We start from the raw sequence: 24454 nt of genomic DNA, 5'->3' as shown, positions 1-24454 counted from the left end.
TGAAACCTCAGTGTGGTCTCGCAGGCCAGACTCAATCACTCACGCATGATCCAGCCCGCGAGCCGCATGTTTGACACACCTGCTGAGTGGTAAAAAAAAATCATTCCTTTAATAAAATGTTGATAGTAGAATTTGCAAATACAGATGAATTATCGTCTAAACTTGCATTTTAAAATACTGTAGGTCGAGAAATTTGCATTATTCGATATAACATGAGGCCTAAGTAAAGGGAGCTGATATGAGTGTCAACCACCTTAATGCTATGGGTACCCTTCAAACCAAAAACCTTCTGAAAGACTGGGCAAGAAAAGAGAAAAAAATAAAATCAATAAAATTCGGTTACTCTGAGTCCTTGTGCTTTTGTAGCACTTGCTTTCGGTTGCACTACACAATACAGCGCCATATACCTGTAGTTGTCAAATGTTACACAGTGTCCCTTCAATTATTACAGTATTAATATTTAGTAATTATTATGGTCTTTAATATAATCGGCACATTTTTAAATCTGCAACTTTTACCTCTTGCCCCTAGGTTTAACTGTCATCATATTTGTGTTATTTTACGATTCCCATTTTTGTTGTATTTTGGTTATATGTACCCGGTATTATGAGAATGAATACATTCCTCTTTTATTTACAAAAAATATGATGCATTTTGCCTTAGTTTTGAAAATACTGTACTCTAATTCACTTATGTCACACTCATTGCCAAATCATTTTATCTGGCCTGCGGGGGTTTAAAATGTCTGAAATTTGCGGAATAAATGGTTCAAGACTAATTTGACCAAAAACTAAATTTCCCACAGTCCTTGTCGACTACGCTACCTGTGAATTGGCAGCTTAGCGCCACTATACCGCAGTGTTTACATTTTTATACCAACGATTGGAATTAATAAATTTTCCCAGAAGGTCCAAGAAGATTTTGTTATATTTAGCCAATAACATACTAAATATATTTTGATACATTTTTAAATACAACTGTTTGTGATTTGAGTAAGTAATCGATTCTGAGCTATTTTACATTGCAGGTTAGTTACATTTATAAGTTACATCAGCCCCTTAGAGGGCAGCCTTTACGCTCGGTAAAATGATTGTGACACCCCTGCTCTATTGTGATACTCTAATTTTCCGTCTGTTATCAATTATGTGTTAATTTTTTACAATGAAACTCCCACAACAACAAATTGAGCAGCAACCACTGCGTGGCCCTCAAATGAGATTATAATCATTATGACACCCCATTTATAGTATTCCAGGTAGGCAGCAGATTGCAATATAATCTGGGATTTGGTGACTAAGTGCTGAGTGTTGTAGAATACCAAGGACCGACCCTGAAGCGACACGGCATAGTCGAACCTGATACTTGTCTATGTGGGAGAGGGATTACATACAGTAGGTGTTATGTAAGAAACTATCAAAACAGTCTGGCAGTTAAGAATAGCAATTTATTTTCCGTCGTAAAAATAAACAGAGGGATAACGCCTCCCAGGATGTTTCATCGCCCATTGGAAACCTCAAATGTGTGTGCACACCTAAGGTCATCCCATCCTTCACCTCATCTCTTGACAGGATTACCACCGTGTCTATTGTCAATCTCCAAACAAGGAACGAGGCAGTCCAGCGGAGGAGCTTCTCTGAGGGCCTGCAGGCCATCGGCCCAGTAGAGCTGACTTCTGTAAAGGACTTCGTTTGGTGATCGGCAGTTTGGAATTCAAGGTTAGACGTGTAAATGAGAGCAGTCGTTATCCATTTTACAGGATCTTCCAAACTGAGGCAGTTTCTGTCACAAGATGTTTCCTTGGTCGGCCGTCTTCTCCCTGGAGCCCAAAGTGCCGGGCCAGCGCACCAGCGAAGAGCTGGTCACCAACACGCTGATGTTGGAGCTGGGCGCCACGGTGAAGCGCACCGAGCGCGTCCGCCTGGAGCAGGCTGCCGAAAGCCGGCGTCGCCGCCGAAGCGGCAGTTGCAGTTCTGCCGCGACCGCCTCTGCCGACTACACTTGGCTGGCAAGCGCGCCAAACCCGCCGCCCTACCAATTGACGCCTGACGACCTGCTGGAGTTGCAGGACCTCTGCGCCAAGGTGCCACCCGCCCAATGTGGCCCTCTCATTGTCAGGTGAGAGATAGTAGTCAATTGTTTTTGTTTGTCGCACATGACAAGGATCAAACTCTTTTATCAAAAATATTTAACCTCTTGAGACCGAGGTGTTGTTTGAAGATATGCAAGTATGTACACGGATGTGTACGCCAGATTTTAAGACCTGGAAAAACAGGGAACGTTTGATTTTTTTTTCCAATGTAAATATTTGAGTTTAAAGGTGGGGTGCATCGTTTGAGGCAGGGATGAGGGAACCCAAGGCTCGCGAGCCAGATATGGCTCTTTTCATGAGTACATATGGCTCGGAAATAAAAATTTTGACACGCAAATTTATTTTTAAAGCATTTTTAATTGTCTTGAGCGCAAAGTTGAGACTGGTGTGTTCTATTGGTGTGATATCTGACCTAATGCTTGTAGAAAGAAAGGTTCAGTTCAGGATATACAGGGCACAGTCCTGACTACAGTTTACAGTCAAAGTGTCACACCAACAGACACCGTTTTGGCTGTACGTCGCAAATGAATCCTTAATATATAAGCTCATTAATTAATCTATGTACACTGTTGAGACACTTTGATGAAAACCCATAGAAACACACTGTAAACACCAAACACTCCAGCCAGGTACACAGAGCAATTTAATTGGGAAAGCGGAGCTATGCACACAGCTCCATCTGCACCGAAGGTAAATACACTAGAATACTTGTTTGCAGTATTTTGTGACATTTTTACAAAAAAAAAAACCTCTGCTTGCACCATGTTTGAAAACATCCATCCATTATCTGGACCGCTGATCCTCAGTAGAATCGCAGGGGTACTGGAGTCCTCTCATTCCTCCCATACTTAATGTGTTTCACAACAGTAAAAAAAAAGTAAAAGCAGATTATCGTGGTAACTCAATCCATGCTATAACGTATAAATACATTTTCAGATGCATTGAGTGCCAAAACATAAAAATACTATCATATGTTGTATCTTCACACCCATAGGGCGCACCATGTAAAAGGGCACAGTCTCAGTCGTTGGTTCTATTTCGGATTTTAACACACTGAAGGCGCACTTGCCATATAGGGTAATTTTTCGTGTACGAATTTAAAAATACAGCGGTAGCAAAACTGAGTTTGGCTGTAGTTAATTCAAGTTTTGATAACAAAGTAAAACACAGGGATAAAAACTTGTCGGGGTTCATTTTCAGCTTCCTCCAACTTGCGAACCTTCGATTCATTAATCTTCAATTCTTACGCAGCGGCTGCTCAGTTTTCATGTTCTTCTGCGTAGTGTAGAAATCAACACAGCACAGTGGACAAAAACACGTAGAGCATTTATTGGAAGGAATGGGAGATTAAGTACATATTTGAACGGGCAACTCTCTTCAGCCTCCGGTCGCACAAGAACTTTTAAATTGCTAAATACGCTACAGTGTAAGCATCCATGAGCACTTCCTCTAACAATGGATTGCGTGTGACGTCACACGTCCTCTTTCGTGTAAGCGGGATAAAATGGCAATCAAATAAGAGACGCTTAAAAGTCACAGGAGAAGCAAATAGTCACATTTAGCTGGAAATGTGAACAATCTTACAAAAACATCGGATTTCACCCAAAAATGTTTGTTCACACATCGAGGAGCCCCCACTTATTTGGGTTTACCGAAATCGTGTTAACATGTCACCGGGAACATCAGGTGCTAAAAAGGTATTGCAAAGTTCATGCTTTGTTCAAGTGCAATATTCTTGCAACAAAATGTTATTATGCAAGCAAAGTGCTCTAGTCTTTGTGGAAAGACATTAGAGGGTATCAAAAATGCAAAAAAAGCACCAAAGTGATAGTTCTGCTTAATAGCATTCTTCAACAATAAACTGTTTTTCTTCGCCATTTTCTCTGAAACAAGTATTTACAATGTTCAACCTCGAACCTCAAACGACGCACCCCACGTTTGAACAAACGTCACGATGAATTTCTTAAAATCCGAAATGTAAAAGGTTAACTAACTTGCTTGGATTCCCTCTCACCTAAGGTTCAGGAAGTTGGTATCCCAGATGGAGCCAGAGGTCTACGAGGTCCCGCGTCTGTTTCGCTCGGCTCTCCGCGACTGCCTGGAGGAGATTGCAGGAGGAGGACAACACAATACATTAGCGATGAAGCAGCAGCGCAGCAAAAGTCTCTCATTTGTCACATTCCGCAACAAGTTTCAGTCAGGCTACTTCTGCAGGGGCAATGGGCTCAGGGGTTCTAGAGCCGATATGCAGCAGCAGGTGGATTGGTCAGATGAGGATCAAGAAGATGATGGCAAGGAGCAGGAGGCCATCAGAGCTCAAGTGAGGAAGGGGAGAAGCAGGAGCATGCCGGACATTGCGCCTTTGGAACAAAGTGCACCAGCGTGAAGATGAAGAAGTTGACAAAGATGAAGGCTTGGAGAAGAAAACAACACAAATACAGAGGAAGGGATAGTGTAGAGAAGGGCTGTCAAACACACCGCCTGCAGGTCGGATCAGTTACGCCAATGGATTCATTCCCGTGTTCTGCTGAAATGTCCTCCCTCACGAGACATCCTACCGTAGGCAGTCCTGAGAGAAGCAATTTTGTTTTCTTTATAATCAAGTAAAACCAGCGACACTGACTACAAAATTATACTTTTTGTATGCCCAGTGATTAAAAATGATCGGTTTGCACCTGGATTAAAAAACACAAAAGAAAATGATGGTACCCGAGTGTCTTTGCAAAAGTTTAAATATGCTGCTGTTCCTTTCTATAATAGACATTAAATTTAACAGCAGAGTTTCAAAATTCAGGCAAACATTTTGTTCAGTTTAAACTTTAGTAGATACTCAAAACAAGGCGAGAAGACATCAAGAAGTGCTCTCAGATCAGAACATTCCAACTTTTCCTTAAGCTCTCCTTTGAGGCCCCTCATCTTATAAAATCTTCAAGGTTATTGAAACAGATCAGCCCTCAAAGGTGTGGAAATTATAGAACACCAACAGGATTGGCCGATAACGATAATGATACAATATTCAAAACAACGAACAGTGAGTCCAAATGAGGAACTGTCATCCCATGAATTCTCCTTTGCACTCATCCGAAAGTAACAAACTCATTGTTTTTGTTAAGAGAAAAAAAAATTGAAAGTGACTTGAATTATCTAATCAATCATTTTAATCATTTGCACTTTAATTTGTGTTTGTGTGCTTGTTTTGCATGTTTTCAGTTTGCATGACTTTCCCCAGAGTTAAATAAACTAGTGGAAATGATTTCAAATGTTGCATAGCTTATTTTACAAATGCATAGTTGGTAAACACTACAACCGCTTTAATCTTAGTGGATGGAAAAAATGTGTGGGGAATCATATCTAACAACCCTGAATCATAATCTTAATTTAATTGTGAGCCTCCGAAAAGACCCCCAACCCTCCAGCTAAAGCACACTTTTTATGCCATTAATTCTTTTATGCCACCAAAATGTTTAAGAGACATGAAATGTATATACATGTACCACACAATTTTCAGCAAACTGCAGCCAATACAAAAAAAATACACTTGCTTCTTAAAAATGAATATACCCTTCAAAGACTTTTTAAATCCCTTCAAGAAAAAGTCGGGGTCTAGCTTAGTCCTGTCCCCTTGACTGTAAATCACAATTACAATAATACACTTTGTTATTAATATTATTTTATTTCACACAAGTCGAGAATGCTACTTAGAAACAATAATTTAATTCATTATAAGGCTCCTCCTTGATCTGCTACCTTATCGTGGTGGAGGAGTTTGTGTGTCCCAATGATCCTAGGAGCTATGTTGTCGGGGGCTTTAAGCCCCTGGTAGGGTCACCCATGGCAAACAGGTCCTAGGTGAGTGGCCAGACAAAACGCAGATCAGAAGACCCCTAATGATGAGAGAAAACTTTGGTCCTCGATTTCCCTCGCCCGGACGCGGGTTACCGGGGCCCCCTTCTGGAGCCAGGCCTGGAGGTGGGGTCCGCTGGCGAGCGCCTGGTGGCCGGACCCTTACCCACGGGGGCCGGCCGGGCACAGCCCGAAGGGACGACGTGGGACCCTCTTCCCATGGGCTCACCACCTGTAGGAGGGGCCAAAGGGGTCGGGTGCGCAGAGAGCTGGGTAGCAGCCAAGGGAGGGGTCCTTGGCGCGACGATCCCCGGCTACAGAAACTGGCTTTTGGGACATGGAACGTTACCTCTCTGGCAGGGAAGGAGCCCGAGTTGGTGCGTGAGGTTGAGAAATTCCGACTAGATATAGTCGGACTCACCTCTACGCACGGCTTGGGCTCTGGTACCAGTCCTCTCGAGAGGGGTTGGACTCTCTTCCACTCTGGAGTTGCCCGTGGTGAGAGGCGCAGAGCCGGTGTGGGCATATTAATTGCTCCACGGCTCGGCGCCTGTACGTTGGGGTTCACCCCGGTAGACGAGAGGGTAGCCTCCCTCCGCCTTCGGGTGGGGGGACGGGTCCTGACTGTTGTTTGTGCTTATGCACCAAATAGCAGTTCGGAGTACCCAACCTTCTTGGGGTCCTTAGAGGGTGTGCTTGAGAGCGCGCCCCCTGGGGACTCCCTCGTACTGCTGGGAGACTTCAACGCTCACGTGGGCAATGACAGTGAGACCTGGAAGGGCGTGATTGGGAAGAACGGCCCCCCTGACCTGAACCCGAGTGGTGTTTCGTTATTGGACTTCTGTGCTCGTCATGGTCTGTCCATAATGAACACCATTTTCAGACATAAGGGTGTCCATATGTGCACTTGGCACCAGGACACCCTAGGCCGTAGTTCGATGATCGACTTTGTCATCGTTTCGTCGGACCTGCGGCCGCATGTTCTGGACACTCGGGTGAAGAGAGGGGCGGAGCTGTCAACTGATCACCACCTGGTGGTGAGTTGGCTTCGATGGTGGGGGAAGATGCCGGCCCGACCCGGCAGACCCAAGCGTGTTGTGAGGGTCTGTTGGGAACGGCTGGCAGAATCTCCTGTCAGAAGAAGTTTCAATTCACACCTCCGGCAGAACTTCGCCCATGTCCCGAGGGAGGCGGGGGACATTGAGTCCGAGTGGACCATGTTCCGCGCCTCCATTGTCGAGGCGGCTGATCGGAGCTGTGGCCGCAAGGTAGTCGGTGCCTGCCGCGGTGGCAACCCTCAGACCCGTTGGTGGTCACCGGCGGTGAGGGATGCCGTCAAGCTGAAGAAGGAGTCTTATCGGGCCTTCCTGGCCTGTGGGACTCTGGAAGCAGCTGGCAGGTATCGGCTGGCCAAGCGGAATGCGGCTTTGGCGGTTGCCGAGGCAAAAACTCGGGCATGGGAGGAGTTTGGCGAGGCCATGGAAGCCGACTTCCGAACGGCTTCGAGGAAATTCTGGTCCACCATCCGACGTCTTAGGGGGAGGAAGCGGTGTGCCATCGACACTGTGTATAGTGCCGATGGGGCGCTGCTGACCTCGACCCGGGACGTTGTGAATCGGTGGGCGGAGTACTTCGAAGACCTCCTCAATTCCACCGGCACGTCTTCCTCTGGGGAAGCAGAGCCTGAGGACTCTGGGTTGGGCTCTCGTATCACTGGGGTTGAAGTCACCGAGGTTGTCAAAAAACTCCTCGGTGGCAGGGCCCCGGGGGTCGATGAGATCCGCCCAGACTTCATTAAGGCTCTGGATGTTGTGGGCGTGTCATGGTTGACGCGCCTCTGCAACATCGCGTGGACATCGGGGACAGTGCCTCTGGACTGGCAGACTGGGGTGGTGGTTCCCGTCTTTAAGAAGGGGGACCGGAGAGTGTGTTCCAACTACAGGGGAATCACACTTCTCAGCCTCCCTGGTAAGGTCTATTCAGGGGTACTGGAGAGGAGGGTCCGCCAGGAAGTCGAATCTCGGATTCAGGAGGAACAGTGTGGTTTTCGTCCTGGCCGTGGAACACTGGACCAGCTCTATACACTCTTCAGGGTCTTTGAGGGTGCATGGGAATTTGCCTGTCCGGTCTACATGTGTTTTGTGGACTTGGAGAAGGCATTCGACCGTGTTCCTCGGGAGGCCCTGTGGGGGGTGCTTCGGGAGTATGGGGTACCGCACAGTCTTATCCGGGCTGTGCGGTCCCTGTATGCCCGGTGCCAGAGTCTGGTCCGCATTGCCGGCAATAAGTCGGATTCGTTCCCGGTGAGGGTTGGGCTCCGCCAGGGCTGCCCTTTGTCACCGATTCTGTTCATAACTTTTATGGACAGAATTTCTAGGCGCAGCCTTGGCGGGGATGGAGTCCGGTTTGGGGGCCTCAGCATTGCGTCACTGCTTTTTGCAGATGACGTGGTGCTGTTGGCTTCCTCAGCCCGTGATCTTCAGCTCTCGCTGGAGCGATTCGCAACCGAGTGTGAAGCGGCCGGGATGGGGATCAGCACCTCCAAGTCCGAGGCCATGGTTCTCAGTCGGAAAAGGGTGGTATGCTCCCTCCGTGTCGGGGAGGAGGTCTTGCCCCAAGTGGAGGAGTTCAAGTATCTTGGGGTCTTGTTCACGAGTGAGGGTAGGATGGAACGGGAGATCGACAGACGGGTCGGTGCAGCGTCTGCCGTCATTCGGACCCTGTACCGGTCTGTCGTGGTGAAGAGGGAGCTGAGCCGAAAGGCAAAGCTCTCGATCTACCAGTCCATCTACGTTCCTACCCTCACCTATGGTCATGAACTTTGGGTCATGACCGAAAGAACTCGATCCCGGATACAAGCGGCCGAAATGAGTTTCCTCCGCAGGGTGGCTGGGTTCTCCCTTAGAGATAGGGTGAGAAGCTCAGTCATCCGGGAGGGACTCGGAGTAGAGCCACTGCTCCTCCGCGTTGAGAGGAGCCAGTTGAGGTGGCTCGGGCATCTAATAAGGATGCCTCCTGGACGCCTCCCTCGGGAGGTGTTCCGGGCATGTCCCACCGGCAGGAGGCCCCGGGGGCGGCCCAGGACACGTTGGAGAGACTATGTCTCTCGGCTGGCTTGGGAACGCCTCGGGGTCCCGTCGGATGAGCTGGAGGAAGTGGCTGGGGATAGGGACGTCTGGGCTTCCCTTTTAACGCTGCTGCCTCCGCGACCCGACCTCGGATAAGCGGAAGACAATGGATGGATGGATGGATAAGGCTTCAAAAACAGTCAAATTGGTGAAAAACGCTTGGCATTGAATGGTCAACAACTATTGGCTACTGTGTTAGACCAAAACATATCAAGTGTATGTGTCCACACCTATGTTAAAGATCCAGTGTGTATTATTTCACCACAATGTCACTGTATGGTGCAGTGCAACAGAAAAGGAAAAATACTAACTATGGAGACTCATAGTTACCAAAATGCATCATTTACTTCACTTATTGCGGTTTTCTAGGTACCCGTAGCAGCAAGATGGAGGACAACTATGCCAATTCCTTTTATGTGAGGCTCATGTCATGTACGTTAAATGCTAATTGCTCAACCTATGAAGATTCAATAAAATACATCCATCCATCGTCTTCCGCTTATCCAGGGTCGGGTCACAGGGGCAGCAGCCTTAACAGGGGAGCCCAGACGTCCCCATCCCCAGCCACTTCCTCCAGCTCATCCGACAGGATCCCGAGGTGTGCACAAGGCCAGCCTAGAGACATAGTCTCTCCAGCGTGTCCTGGGTCGCCTCTGGGGCCTCCTGCCAGTGGGACATGCCCGGAACACCTCCCGAGGGAGGCATCCTTGTCAGATGCCTGAGCCACCTCAACTGATTCCTCTCAAAGCAGTGGCTCTACACAGAGTCTCTCCCAGATTTGTTCAGTGTTGTGGCACTTGAATTTCCCAGAATAATTTGATGTGTATTGATCATGTCTGAATTTTATTAATAAATATTTTGTCAATATTTGGCTCACCTCACATTTTACTGACATGGTAAGAAATATATGACTATTCTGATAGTTGGGCAGACCTCTTCTTATACTAATGCTGCCTAATTCTCTTGCAGCCATAAGAAAATCCTATGAAAGCCAACACCTCGTTATTGTTTTATTAATATGCACTTTCTGATCAATACATCGTTTATCACTATTTGCACCTTGTACACGAAAGTCAAGGCAGTCGGCTCAAAAGAAAAATATACAGGGGAAAAAAAATTGGTCATTTAAATAACATTCTGCACAATAGTTGAATACAGGGTGGGGGCGTGTATGTGCAAAAGGTCATCCGTGCAGACACATCCGGGTCAGAAACAAAACCCTTCATAAATGCTGATGTTCAACAGGAAAACCCCTTTATGTCCGTGACGGGTTCACCTTATGTGCTCATTCTTTTCCATCTTGAGCACTTAGTCCGAGCTTGAGTTTCGTTCAGAAAAGTTCTTTTTGAGTTGCAAATGTTTCACGCTCAGTTTGGCAAATTAAAAATAAATTCACTGCAACATTACAAATTTGTGGCTGGAATTCAGTTTGAAGCAGTGAGATAAAAAAAAAAAAAACAAGGAAACCGTTTTTCATCCGGGAAAGCATGCTTTCAGTTTGGCTTTGAACTATGACACAATATATATAAATCTAAATTCAGTTTGCAGAATCAAACCATAATAATAACACCATAAACGTTTATGAATTATTGGTCAAAGTACAATTTAGTACTGCTTTCCAGTTGACTCACTAAGAAAATGGATATTTATGATAACATCAGTTTTGTCTCACAAGGGGAAAAATGTTCCCTACTTCCACACTTGATTAAAAATCTGCATTCCTTCTGTGTCATCACCAAGCTTGCGTTTGGAAGTCCATCCTGCATAAAATGTCTGCCTTTTGGTGCGTTTCCTCTTATCTCCCTCAGGCGAAGAATACAACAAATATGATGAAGAAGATGACCAGGACAAGAAAGATCTTGATCATCAGCCAGCGGTTGGACGACACCGACTGGAAGTACTTGAGGATCTCCGAGTGTGCCGCCTCCACATTCAACTGCGTGTCCTCCACGTTGGAATCGATCCTGAGAAAAATGTTATGTCAACATTAAATACATTAATAAATATATGTATCGTAAATTCCGGACAACAAGCTGCTACTTTTTAAACACCGAGGCTTTAACTGCGGTGAGACGTATTCTTTTTTTTTTCATGGCTCGAAAAATATTTTTTCCCAGCAAAAGTAGTCCAAAAATATATAATTACTTTACATAACTTCAATTAAACTATGATTAATAACAACTTCTGTTATTTTCATTCAGTCAGATGTAAGCGGAAAATATTTGGAAAAAAACGGTGAAGGCACCAATGGTGTAGAGTATTAAACGTGTTTGATAATTTCGGTGCTCGGTTGCCAAATCCCTTGAGTGAGCGGAGGACAGAGGACAAAGGCGAGCGTTGACTTCTGAAAACTTTCATGATGCCCTTCTAGAGGATTAATTAGCCGACATCATTCATATAATTCATATAAAAAAAAAAACGGGGGTTGGCGGTACTTTATTTAATATTGACTACGTACTCAAGATATTTCAACCTTTTCACCCACAAATCAAAACCTCAAAAATTACACATATGAATTGACCAGGAGCGGGCGTTCTCAAAAACTCTACACTTCCCATTCTGTATCAACTTCACTGTCAGGTCACCGATGTTTCTTTTAATCCTCGTGGAATAACAGCAAATGCAATTTGGTTTATCACGGCGGCGGACACCAATAACAACACAAAAAGACACATTTGTGTTACAATCAGGCACTATTCTTCACAGTATGGTTGCCCTGACACTCTTGTCTAGATCGATAGGACTCACATTTAACGCAACACAGCCTTCATTTGCATTTTCTTTTGGCGCAGTACTAAATATGAGCTAGTTTTTATAATCACTCCAATAGTCTTAAATCACCCACGCGGTTGGTGCCAGGTGTGTGCCTTGGTTTAGCCTGCATTTTAAGTTTTCTTAAAATTGAAGTTAATGACAACTAAAACCCTCATCTTTATAACTATTGTTGAATGTTTACGTGCCTCAGTCAATATATTGCTAAAACATAATAGGAGATACATTTCCTCTAATTGCCACACCTCTGAATGGTCTCCTCCTGCTCTTTGACCATGTGTGCCAGCTGTTGGAAGATTGAGCCCAATTCCACGATGGTGCTCTCGATGTTCTGCATGGTGTTTGCGCGGCTCTGAATATATGAGTCCTAAGAAAACACGTGGCTTTATTAATAAGGATTCCAGATCAACATCATGATGCATTGTTTTTGCAGGTTTATACTCACAAAAATTATACAAATCTTTATCAGTCCGAATTGGTTAATGTTTGGATTTAATATTTTCTTGTTGTTTTTTAAGTCTGACAGAGTTTTGTATTCTTGTTTTCTTGCGTTCTACACATTACAGGATTGTTACTTCGCTGAGATTCACAGTCCTACTATAGTGCAGTAAACACTTGTTTTTTTGCACAATTGGAGTGTGAAGAAAACAAACCGACCTGTTCGTCAATGAGCTGGAGTTGAAGAGGATTTGCTTGCGAGTCCATGTCGATGGCCACGTCGCCCAGACTTCGGGACTCATCCTGCATCAGGACTGAACTTTCTGCGGAGCGCATAAAACAAAGAACAAGACAAGACACAAGTTCAAAGCGCTCACGTGTGCAAAACCAAAAGCAAGCAAGCAAAAGCAGAATAAAGGGGCAGGCTTTTCATGATACACGCTGAGAAAGACAAGCAGTCCAAGAAAATACCTTTTACATATGAGGTTGTAAAGCCCTGGTAGTCATTGCGCGGCTCGCGAGCTGCATGCGGCTCCTGGGCCCCTTTTTTGCGGCTCCCTAAAATGTTTTCATTTTTTCATTACTGGAGGGCCGAATACAGTCATTCAAAGCCAGCTTTTACTTAAAGCACACTGGCACTAAACTCAAATGTACTGCGAGTACTTTGAGAATTTCAAGGAATATACCGTCTTTTTAATGCAACAACAGCACTTTAAGAATTTGAAAAATCTTGCCACAGAATGAGTTCTAGAAATCAATAGTAGCTTCCTGTTGTGTAGAGGCTGCATGTGAATTTACATAAATCCTCAGACTGTTGCATCCTAATCAGGGGTTGACAGAAATATTTGACTATCAACCTGAGCAAATTTATCCGCATTGGTACAAAAAAAAAGCAGATTTTTAAAAAATAGTTAATAAAGTAAAATGCAGATGACCTTGAACCAGAATTTCTTTATCTAAATGATAAACCATCATAATTGACCGTCTTTTGACGCCTTCTTATTGTTTTTAGCAGCACAAGTTAGTTCAAAGTCAGACACCATATTTTGTATAGAAAATATTCAATTCAGCTACAGCTTATGTGCTTTTCAAAATTAAAAGTCAAGATGCTCTTGGTCACTTAAAATCACCTTATTTTGTGTTCACTTAACAAATACAATACATCTCCCCTTTGATGCATTCCTACCTTAAAAAAGCACGATCTTCACAAAAATACCACAAATATTACATTGTAAAAGTTAAATAAAAATATTTGTATTTGGCAAATTTAATCGTATAAAAGGGAAATCTGTTTGCATGACAATCAATTCAGATCAGGCACAGTTTAAACATGACTTGAAAACTGGAACACGTTAACGATCAAATCTTTGAATGTGATTGGTCAATAAATAGCAAGCATGGTTTTTGGTCTTAGGAAAAACTTAATGTCAGGTTGTGCATGACCCAAAGTGCTTTATACCATGTCCAATACAAGCAACTGCATTTATTTCAGGCCAGAAAAACAATTGCAAATTTTTCTTTTGGCATCATGACAAGCAATTACACTGGTTTTGTATAGGGCAGTTTCATGTGAGATGTTATTGTTGCAAAGGAGATATTAAATCTATGTTGCACGATGATATCAATTGAAAGTGTGTACCACGTTTGCATAACGATGGAAAATTTGTGATTGTTCTCTTCAAAGTTCGAATAAATTGACTTTAGTATTTTTACTCAAAATACTTGTACACAGATATTTTAACTCTATTTCATGGCCTAATCAGTAATGAGGGACCTGTTCAATCAGTCCAATTGAAAAACAAAAATGTAACTTTGAAAACTAATATTTTACCAATCCCAGAGGACAGTGAGATGGAGCATGTTACCCCTCCACTAAAGTCTCACTTTACGTTTGAGAAAAAAAATTGTAAACAGTTTCACATGAAGAGTGAGTGCTTATGTAGGCAGCAGTGAGATCGCGATAGGGAGGCCACTTACTAAAATTATTGGCCATGAGTGGAGAAGAAGCGGCAGGAGGTTGGGAGAACTGCTCTCTTCTGCTGCGCTGCTGCTTCAAGTTCTGCAAGCAAACCACAGCAAATGCAATAAATATGTCTTGACTTTATTTCAGCTGCCACTATCGATCGGACCAAAAGCATTACTCACCTCGGTCCTGACTTCCAAAACGGACTTGAAGTCGTTGGACATTGAAGCCAGTTTGGACTGATGAGGAAGAAAAGAAAAACCTTATCTCTTCTATTTTTGTGCTCATCTTAACCTAACAATTATGCCCCAAAATTGTGGTAACCGCCAGCAAAAGAAAAGGCAATAAAATACATAAAAGGCAAAGATGTGAGCGTTTTACCTGTAAGGACACCACAATAGTGTTAGAGTGAGTTTGAATGTGTTTTCCTCCTGGCGCTCCATGTGACTTGATTAAGTCTTGCAGCTGTGCTATCTGTTTATTTAGACTGTTGATGTCCTACAAAATCAAATACAATTGTTAAATACAAGGGATACAATGTAAAATGTATATTTTGAGAGTTTATGTTCACCTACTTGTTTAATGATATACGTGAGCTCTTCAATTTCCACCGCCTTGTCATCAAATAAGGATTTCCTTTTGGCCACTGCAAACCAAAAATGTTATAAAGTCTCAGTAAATACACATTAGTATATAACAAGTAAATTCAAGGCAAACTGAAATAGATGTAACTTACAAATTGTGAGCTTTTCCAACTTGGCAAATGTATTACTTAAGTCTTTTCCAATTCTCCTGCAAGTAAAACAACATTCAGCATAAACTAAATCCAACTTATTTAAGGACACACAACTACACAGAAAAAAATCAATCATCTATTTCAAGAGATTAATTTAGAACACTAACCTGGGATCATACATATTTTTGTAATATAAAAAGAAAGCAGCATATACCCTACGTTATTTTCTACAAAAACAGCCAACCTTAATCTCATATGTGTGTGTGTATATATATATATATATATATATATATACACATAACAAAATACTTCCCCCCCATTTTATTTTTTTATCTTTAAAGTTTTTTCTTAAATGTTTATACTAGAGTGCCACAGCTTATCTCGTAAGAAATGCACACTACGATGATTATGACAATAAAGACAAGTCTATTGTTTTCTAATAAACAAAAAAAGTGTAAATTTTTCCTCACTTATTAGTTTGACAATGTCATCAAGGATTAAGAAATCCTACTGTTTTGATGATGGGGTAAAAGTTAACAACAACAAAAAACATTTTCTCGTAGCAATGGTTTTGTGCCAAGACATTGCCATAAAAATGTTGCTTATGTAAAACCGTCATCCTGATTTTTCAAACCTTTTTGTTTTCTTCATAACCATCCTACGGTAATTGACTTACTTGGCCATAACTGTGAAGTCACTGCGCTGCCTGAGTGCATTGAGAACTGGCTTGTTGGGCTGCACGCCATTCTATCAGGAACACAAAGCAAAAAACATGAAGACACGGTGACACAAACAAAAACAGTTGTTACAGGTATGTTTCAATTGGAAAAATAGCATGTTTACATATGACGAATATGTCCAATCATGTATGTGAATTAGATTTAGATGAACAGCAAATATTAAGTTTTTATTGTAAGAATAAAAAGGCAATGACTTTAAGAATGGCCACCCCAGTAGGGATGTAGCAAATTTTCTGCAAGTAAAAGTTTTTGAAGCTCCTTATTTTTCGTTTTACACACGAGAAGGAAATGGAAAAGCTTGCAAAACGGGCGCTCTACCTTTTATTATGAGTTTCTCAACAGCCCCCTTGATGCCACGTTGTTTTAGCAGCTAGACGCACTTTTTGCTTGCTAACACCACAGAGCCAACTATCAACAGTTTAAATACATAAACACGTACTATGTTTGTGACATTTAATCAGTTCATCCCCTATGTGCGAGGAGAATTTAATATTATTATTTGATTGTGGTCATTGTGTGAGTGTCAAGTCAAGTCATTTTTATTTGTATAGCCCTAAACCACGAAGAGTCTCAAAGGGCTTCACAGATTGTTACACTATATTACACAAACTATTTTCAACCGACAAGAGGAGTAGGTTATTTGTATGCAATGGAGTAGAAGTGAGTTTTAAGTTTAGATTTAAACATTTCCACTGAGGTTGCAGATCGAATCTCAGGGGGAAGAGCATTCCACTGAGTGTGACTTGTTTCTTGCATTAGACTGCGCCCACATCTTCAGTTTGATCCTTTTCTGGTTTTCTTGTCACTATTTACAGTCTGGTCCATTAAAAGCTAAAATACCCAGCAAAATATGTACATATCAAAAAAGAAGACACAGATTTATCAATGTTGCCGCTACAACTTGTTTAATTTTCATCACAACATGCCACTTTACCCAAACTACCGGTGTTATTTGCATTCTACCTCTCCCTGCAGTTTTACTTCATCTGGTTAAACCTTTTCGTCCGATAGTTTTTGTTTTAAAAGCACTTAAATGTCTTTTTATGTTAAGAGAAACATTAATTGAAATATTTACAACAAATAGCAGTGATGTACAGTCATGGGAGGCAGATGAGGCCGTGTCTCATCTGTCATCCTGGAAATATAAAATTTTAAATATATTAAATAGCTATATTATTGAGTGTTAATTTTTTTTTTATGTAATTTATTTTAAAAAAAACACCTGAATTGTCACATTATATTATGAACATTTTTAATACAATAAGTATGTAACGTATGATTGTGCTGAGCATCAGCAGAAACAGAGTGAGGCAGGCAAAAGTCTTGCCTCATGGCAGAAAGGGACAGTGAGATTAAGGATTCTAATTTGGCGCACACCGCAACTCCAAACAATAGAGTTGGTGATAGGATAAGCAAGATAACAGCAAGTCAAGCAATTCAGTATTATTTTTTTCTCGTTGCATAAACTTTTATTCATAATGGAGGATTGTTTTCAATCAAAAGAGCAGCTCAGACTTCATTAGTAAATTGAGACAAAAACACGTTATCATAATCCTCAGAATTTCAGTATTTTGTATCAATGTTTATAATGTGTGTGTTGAATCAAAAATGAAAATTTCTTAAGTAAACATGAAGTCTCTCAGTGGAACTGTTTAAATCTCAGCTTAAATCAATGCTACATCCATTGCAACCTGGTCATTATCCATCCAACCATCCATTATCTGCACCGCTTATCCTCAGTACGGTCGTGAGGGTGCTGGAGCCCATCCCAGCTGTCTTCGGGCAGTGGGCAGGGGACATCCTGAACTGGTTGCCAGCCAGTCGCAGGGCACACAGGGACAGACAATTCACGCTCTCATTCACACCTAGGGACAATTTGGACCGGCCAATTAACCGGACGTGCATGTTTTTTGGAATGTGGGAGGAAACCCACGCAAGCACATGCAAACTACACCCAGGAAGGTTTGATCTCATGACCTCAAAACTGTGCCGCACACACGCTAACCACTGCGTCGCCGTGCTGCCCCCCGGTCATGATATTATACCTTATTTTATATTTTTTAATGTTTGTTAATGCAACATCCATTGCAGCCTGGTCATCCTCCATGTGTGGTCCCTTCTCAAGGTTTCTTCATTATCCTCATGCTGAGGTTTTGAGTTGTTTCTTGCCTTCATGTAGGTTTGAGATCAGGGGATGGTGTAACATTAGTCTGTAGTTTGTAATAGTCTGGGCATCCCTTTGAGACTTCTTGTATTTAAGGACTCTACAAATAAACACGACTCGACAACAGTTTATATGTAGCTTTCTTTCTCTGCTGATCAAATGTGGATAAGTTTGTTTATTTGTAAATCTTACTGTGCCTCAACAGACACCAAACTTAGACGGCGTCACTGGTCAACAGATAGTAATATGCCAGTCAGTTATCTTTTTTTTTTAATTTAGAGCTGTTTAAGCAAGTCAGTACACAATTTTATGTTTAAATCATTCTTTTTTGGGGGGCACTTTGTTTCGTCTTGCTCTTTCGTTACACATGATTTGGCTTTGGCTGCGGATGTTGATATCTATGCATTTTAACTACAATAAATAACGAGTACTGAAATAGCAAGCAGAACTAATCGCATATCAGCAGTAATGTTCGCAGAAACATTTAATGAACTAACCTGTCTGCCTTGGAGAGATTTGCAGGCCGACTGAAACTCGATGGTCCGGTCGCGGCACGTCATCCTGAGGCCGGTAAAACGTTTGGCACCGGCCCACTAAAACATGTACGGTCGAGCAGCACCAAAGTGCTCGTCCTTGTCCTTAGATTGCTCTGTGGACATAAAGGGCAAAAACAAACTTCCATATGGTGGGAGATTTTTTTTTTCATTGCGCCATGACGAAATAGCTAAATACAAGTGTTTAGCTTTAGCCCTCCAGTTAGCTTGATACACTGGTAGTTAACAAAATATGCAGGAAGACCACACATGAGACAGAAAACATTGCTTAATTTTTCCAAAATACTCGTGTGTTAGTCATTGCACTCCAACGCAGTCACTGACGTCACAGCTAATCGTAGTTTAGCTGGCTAAGGCTAACGTTAGCATCAGAAACAGGTTGCATCGTATTTGCTTTATCTCGCACAGATTCGAACGAATGTTCCTCCATAGGACTAAATGACACGCAGAGATTGGTAAAGACGAACATAACAGGACTTACTTGTGGCCCAAACTACACCATTTTAATGTCGACAATAGCGTAAAAAAGAGAAAAACAAGAACTAGTCAGCCTCGATTAGAGTGCCGATCTAGGGCATTTCCGGTTTTGACGTCACTGCCACGTTGACTTCATCCAACTCCCACGTAATAAAATTGTTTACCGTTAGGGGCCGCTACACTCAAATGTACTCGTGTGATTTATTTTTTTTAATTTAACTATCGATTAAACGAAAACATTAGTTTTGCTTTAATATATCAGTATTCTATGCTAATAAATCATTACCATTACAGGTCTTAAGATACGGAAAAGAATACAAGTAATAATTGTGGTAGCCTGCCTCGAAAAAAATGATCAATAAATTAACATAATTGATCGATTAAGAATCTTTGATGAGAAAAAAAAGAGTAAAAAAACGGATGTTTAATTTTTTCCTCTAAAGAGACAGTGTGTATTATTTGACACTAGATGTTGCTGTATGGTGTAGTGCAAACTACGGACCGTGGCCCACATGCGGCCTGTCTGGGATTTCAATCTGGCCCGCCGAACAAAAATAATAAAAATATCACTACAATATCTCATCTCTCATTAGCTGCACCGCTTATCCTCAGTAGGGTCGCGGAGGTGCTGGAGCCCATCCCAGCAATCATCGGGCAGTGGGCAGGGGACACCCTGAACTGGTTGCCAGCCAATCGCAGGGCACACAGGGACAGACAACTCGCTCGCTCATTCCACCTGAAATGCATGTGTTTGGAATGTGGGAGGAAACCGGAGTGTTCGGAGAAAACCCACGCCAGCACGGGGAGAACTTACAAACTCCGCACAGGAAGTCCGGTAGCTGGATTTGAACCCACACAGGAGGTTCCCAAGACCTTAGAACTGTGCCGCACACGCGCTAACCACTGCGCCGCCGTGCTGCCCATCACCACAATATACTTAATAATAAAAAATATGCAGCTAATAAAACACTTTTGGTGCTAGCTTTGTTCCAATTGCCCTAGTGTGTGTCTACGACCAAGATACTAAAAAAATGCCAGAAAACTAAATATTATATTTAGTGCTTAAAATAATAGACCTAGTATATCATTTTTTTCTTTAGTTATGAAAACAAAGATCAAATACTACACGAATACAAAAAACCCACTACAGTAATACTATGTTAGAAAAATGCTATGACAGAAATACTGTAATGAAACACTACAAAAATGCTACTCCAGAAACAGGAACAAAAATACGAGAAAATTCATATGTAATTCAGTGCTGAAAACAGGGACCTAATACATGATTTTGATTTCATTCTGAGCGTTTCAAAACCCATTTGATGAAACTAATCGATTTAAAAACAAATGTGAAAATAAATAAAACACTTCGATCTTTGCATATTTAATTATTCTTGTTTTCTGTATGGGTTGCGTCAAGAGGTCCTGCGATCGTCGAAACCCGCAAAGTATACATTTTATTTATTGTAATACTTTATTACACATTAAATCCAAAGAACAAACCCAATTCACAGGCTCAAAATTTGTTAAAAAAGTATTGTAGTATAGTATGGTAATTATATGAACCATTTTTTTTTTACAAAAAAATGTACTTTCAAAACATATTTCTAAAAATTATCTTAAGACACGATTTACTGTGCTTGATATGATACTTTGTCGCCATCATATGGACGTTATGGAAAATTGCATTTACTTTCCGGTCAGCGACTCAAAATGTTGATAGTTAATTTACAGCATCGTTAGAAGCATGCGTAAAGGTGAGAGTTGTAATCTCCTTTCCCCTCTATGTACCTTTTGTGCGTATTTAGTTCTATGTAAATAATGTGAGCTAACAACCGGCAGACTCCCGTGTCTCGTACTGGTACCTGCATTCTCTGTTTGACTTGAGGGTGCATGCCTAGACCACAAATATGCCTTTTAGTGGTTTTCCCTCTGAGACGACCTTCTGTGTCTCTTGGATACGCTCCCCTTCACGTGTATACTGTAGTTCACGACCCTCTCCGCAAAAATTTCCATAACATTGTCTTGCAGAGGTGCGCTGTCCGGGCCGGCAAGGCCTTCTCTGTTGGACTAAAATGATCTAAATCATGGGACGTTAACTAGATTTTGTCCGTGAATACTTATTCAATAATTGATCGTCTGCTTTTTAAAATTGCTTTTCCCCTCGTGGCATTGTTGGAAGGTGTTTTCATATTTAAGTATTTAACAATCATATTTCAGCCATATTTATGGCCAGGGTCAGAAATACACCTGGATGCCTTCACAATCAGTTCTGCAGGCCATGTAGCATAAAATAAGTGTTGATAAAGCTGCTACTTTAACTATTTAGTATTTAGTACTATTTAGGGGGGCGCTAATGCACCAAAGTGATGGTGCCAACCACCGTTAAACTTGAAGAAGACAAAGAATATTGATTCGCTAGTGAGTGTACAAGCAGAGCTAGCAAATTGTATCTGTCATGAGCTGCACAAGCAAATATATTTTTGTTTTTATTTAATAGCGTTTTTGTCAACCCAAATGGCGGAGGTAAAAAATGTTGTTTTAGTTTCATTTACTGTCACACATTCTGCCAGTCCTCTTCTGGATCATCGAAATGCCCTCTCGCGAACAGCAGACGGGCCTGGACATGTACGGGCTTCAGCACGGGGACACGTCTGGCAGTGCAGGATTTGAGTCCCTGGCGGCTGATAGTTACTGATAGTAGCCTGTGTTACTATGGTCCCAGCTCTCTGTAGGTCATTTACTGGGTCCTCCTGTGTAGTTCTGGGATGTATTGGCAAATCATGGTGGAAAATGAAGTTCTCCTCTAAAGCAGTGATGTGTTGGAGCTGTTGTTGGGCAACATGGACTTTCAAGTCCCTCCACAGATTTTCTATGGGGTTGAGATCTGGAGACTGGGTAGGCCTCTCCAGGACCTTGAAATTATTCTTGTACTCTTTTGTTGCCCTGGCTATGTGTTTGGGAAGATTGTCATGCTGAGCAGCCACGTCTGATCATCAAGGCCCTTGCCGATGGAAGGAGATTTTCACTCAAAATATCTCCATTCATGGCTCCATTCAGTCTTTCCTTCACACAGATCAGTCGTCCTGGTCCCCCTGCAGAAAAACAGCCCCGAAGCACGATGTTTCCACCCCCATGATTCACAGTGGGTATGTTCTTCTTCATATGCAATTAAGTATTCTTTCTTATCCAAACACGAGAACCTGTGTTTCTACCAAAAAGGTCTATTTGAGTTTCATCTGACCATATCACATTATCCCTGTCCTCTTCTGGATCGTCCAAATGCTCTCTAGTGGACCGCAGATGGGCCTGGCAGTATACTGGCTTTAGGAGGGGTACCCTTCTGGCAGTGCAGCATTTGAGTCCCTGTGACACATGTGGTACTGATAGTAGCCTTTGTTACTGTGGTTTCAGCTCTCTGTAGGTCATTCACTAGGTACCTCCACGTGGTCCTGGAACTTTTGCTCCTCGTTCTTGTTATCATTTTGACGCCATGGTGTGTGATCTTGTATGGAGCCCCAGATCGAGGGTGGTTATCAGTGAGCTTGTCTGTCTTCCATTGTTTAATAATTGCTATCACATTTTTTTACACCAAGCATTTTACATGTAGCAGATACAGTCTTCCCAGCCTGGAGCAGGTTTAAAATTGTATCTCTGGTGTCCTTCGACAGCTCTTTGGTCTTGACCAAAGTGGAGTTTGGAGTGTGACTGACTCAGAATGTAAACAAGTGTCTTTTATACTGATAATAAGTTAAAACAGGTGCTATTAATACAGGTAAGAACTGGAGTCTCATTGGACCTCCTTAGAAGAAGTTAGATGTCTTTGAAAGGATTCTTAATTGTTTGTAGGTGACCAAATAATTTTTTTCCAGTGTAATTTGGAAATTAATTTCTTTACACATTATGTCTTTCATGGTTTAGATTTACCTATGTTGAAAATTACAGGAATGTCTAATCTTTTTAAGTTGGAAAACTTGCATAGTGTCTGGTTTACTAGATACCCATTTGCCCCACTGTATATATATAATATGTAGTAGAGAAGACAGGAGCGCTGCTGCCAACCTATCATAGAAGGGCACCATTCCAGGACTAAATATAGCTCCTGGATGAGCCAGACGGCAAGTGAAAGGAACAGACCTAATCATGCATCACCAGTGAGAAACTCAATGTCTTTATTAGAATAAAATAGCTAGAAGAGCTTCGCTCTGTTTTAAAACCAATGAAACCACATAATTATCACCAACAGTGGAGGGAATAACAGTTTAATCACATTTGTAAACTTCCTTCCAACAAATTGACAGACTGCATGGTTGTTTATCGGATATTTGGTAGGGAATACATTTAATGTAACAAGTTTACACACTGCTTATTCAAATGTCAGCGGTTTTCGCATATAAATCATTTCAAAACAGTTCCTGCCATTATTGTGACTCTAAACCATTCCACCTAATCTACTTTTTTTTTAAAGTTATTTATTTATTTTATTCATTTATGCTACTAGTGATCCCAAGAGCCAAGAAGGGATCCGCAGGTTTGAGAGCGTTCTCCATTCGGGCCCCAGTCCTGTGGGGAATGCTCTTCCCCCTGAGATTCGATCTGCAACCTCAGTGGAAATGTTTAAATCTAAGCCTGAGACACACTTATATTCGATAGCATATCAATAACCTATATTTTATGTTGACATTACCTGTGTATTATTTGCCCTCATGTAGGTTTTAGATCAGGGGATGTTGTCATAACAGTCTGTGGTTTGCAATAATCTGTGGTCTGTGCAGCCCTTTGATACTCTTTATGATTAAGGGCTATACAAATAAACATGACTTGACTTGACTATTGCATGAATTTGCACATCCTTCCAAACTAAGATATAATTTGTGTTAAAAAAAAAAAAAAAAAAAAATCAAATTCTTGCCATCCTTCAAAGCGCTATTTGCAGTTTGTTTTGTGAATGTCCATAATTTTCAGCTTTTCCTTCTGGCTTTCTTTTTACCTTGATTGCTTTTCTAAAAGAAGACTGTCACAAACCTTTTGGAACTCTTCCTAAATTTGTATTCACCTTTCCTGGGGCCCTAGTTCCAGGTAAAGAAAAGAAAAACATAAGCTGTGAAGCAGCCACCACCACCATGCTTCATGATGTTTACAGTGCTGGGCTCAAAACATATTATACAAGGGAGGAAAGCAAAACATCAGTTTCATCAGACCATAACAAATCTTGCAAACATGTGGGAACATGTTCATAGAGGATGGATGGGGATCCAAGTGTATTTGACAGATTTTTTTACGGTTTTAGACTCCTACATATGTATAGTAAATTGTGTAGCAATAGCACACAAATACCACATTTCTGCACTACAAGGCACTCCGGTTTACAAGGCGCACTAACAGAAAATAGTCTTTTGGGATATCTTTTTCATAAAAAAGGCCCACTGGGCATTAATTAAAACTGCAGTAAGAAATGTTTTTTTTTTAAATTGATAAATGCATTTAAATTAAAGTAATTGATTTCATAGGACATAAATTAACATTATGTCATCTGGATTCGCCACTCAA

General features: G+C 41.9%; 2 protein-coding genes across 4 annotated transcripts; one reads left to right on the top strand and one right to left on the bottom strand.

The window, feature by feature from the left end:
• Positions 1 to 1331: 1331 nt before the first annotated feature.
• On the top strand, positions 1332 to 5342 carry LOC148359515 (protein RD3). 2 transcript variants are annotated; one of them, XM_088344811.1, is made up of 3 exons: positions 1332 to 1674; positions 1757 to 2115; positions 4109 to 5342. In XM_088344811.1, the coding sequence occupies exons 2-3, from the start codon at positions 1790 to 1792 to the stop codon at positions 4473 to 4475; spliced, it is 693 nt and encodes a 230-aa protein (XP_088200937.1). In that variant the 5' UTR covers positions 1332 to 1674; positions 1757 to 1789; the 3' UTR covers positions 4476 to 5342. The 2 variants fall into 2 exon arrangements, with proteins under 2 accessions (XP_088200937.1, XP_088200936.1); XM_088344810.1 differs by having other exon boundaries at positions 1332 to 1715; positions 1790 to 2115.
• Positions 5343 to 10057: 4715 nt separating this feature from the next.
• On the bottom strand, positions 10058 to 19045 carry stx5a (syntaxin 5A). 2 transcript variants are annotated; one of them, XM_088344808.1, is made up of 12 exons: positions 18909 to 19045; positions 18371 to 18522; positions 15646 to 15716; positions 14970 to 15025; positions 14809 to 14879; positions 14615 to 14731; positions 14416 to 14472; positions 14248 to 14329; positions 12742 to 12828; positions 12490 to 12593; positions 12078 to 12199; positions 10058 to 11024 (listed from the first exon to the last, which is right to left on the bottom strand). In XM_088344808.1, the coding sequence occupies exons 2-12, from the start codon at positions 18431 to 18433 to the stop codon at positions 10865 to 10867; spliced, it is 990 nt and encodes a 329-aa protein (XP_088200934.1). In that variant the 5' UTR covers positions 18434 to 18522; positions 18909 to 19045; the 3' UTR covers positions 10058 to 10864. The 2 variants fall into 2 exon arrangements, with proteins under 2 accessions (XP_088200934.1, XP_088200935.1); XM_088344809.1 differs by lacking the exon at positions 12742 to 12828.
• Between the last annotated feature and the right edge of the window lie 5409 nt (positions 19046 to 24454).

The sequence above is a fragment of the Urocampus carinirostris genome, chromosome 9 (assembly GCF_059441175.1).
Source record: "Urocampus carinirostris isolate Australia breed hairy pipefish chromosome 9, RoL_Ucar_1.0, whole genome shotgun sequence".
NCBI lineage: Eukaryota > Metazoa > Chordata > Actinopteri > Syngnathiformes > Syngnathidae > Urocampus > Urocampus carinirostris.
Note: the sequence above shows the minus strand (reverse complement) of the source record. Positions and strands in the feature narration are given on the sequence as shown.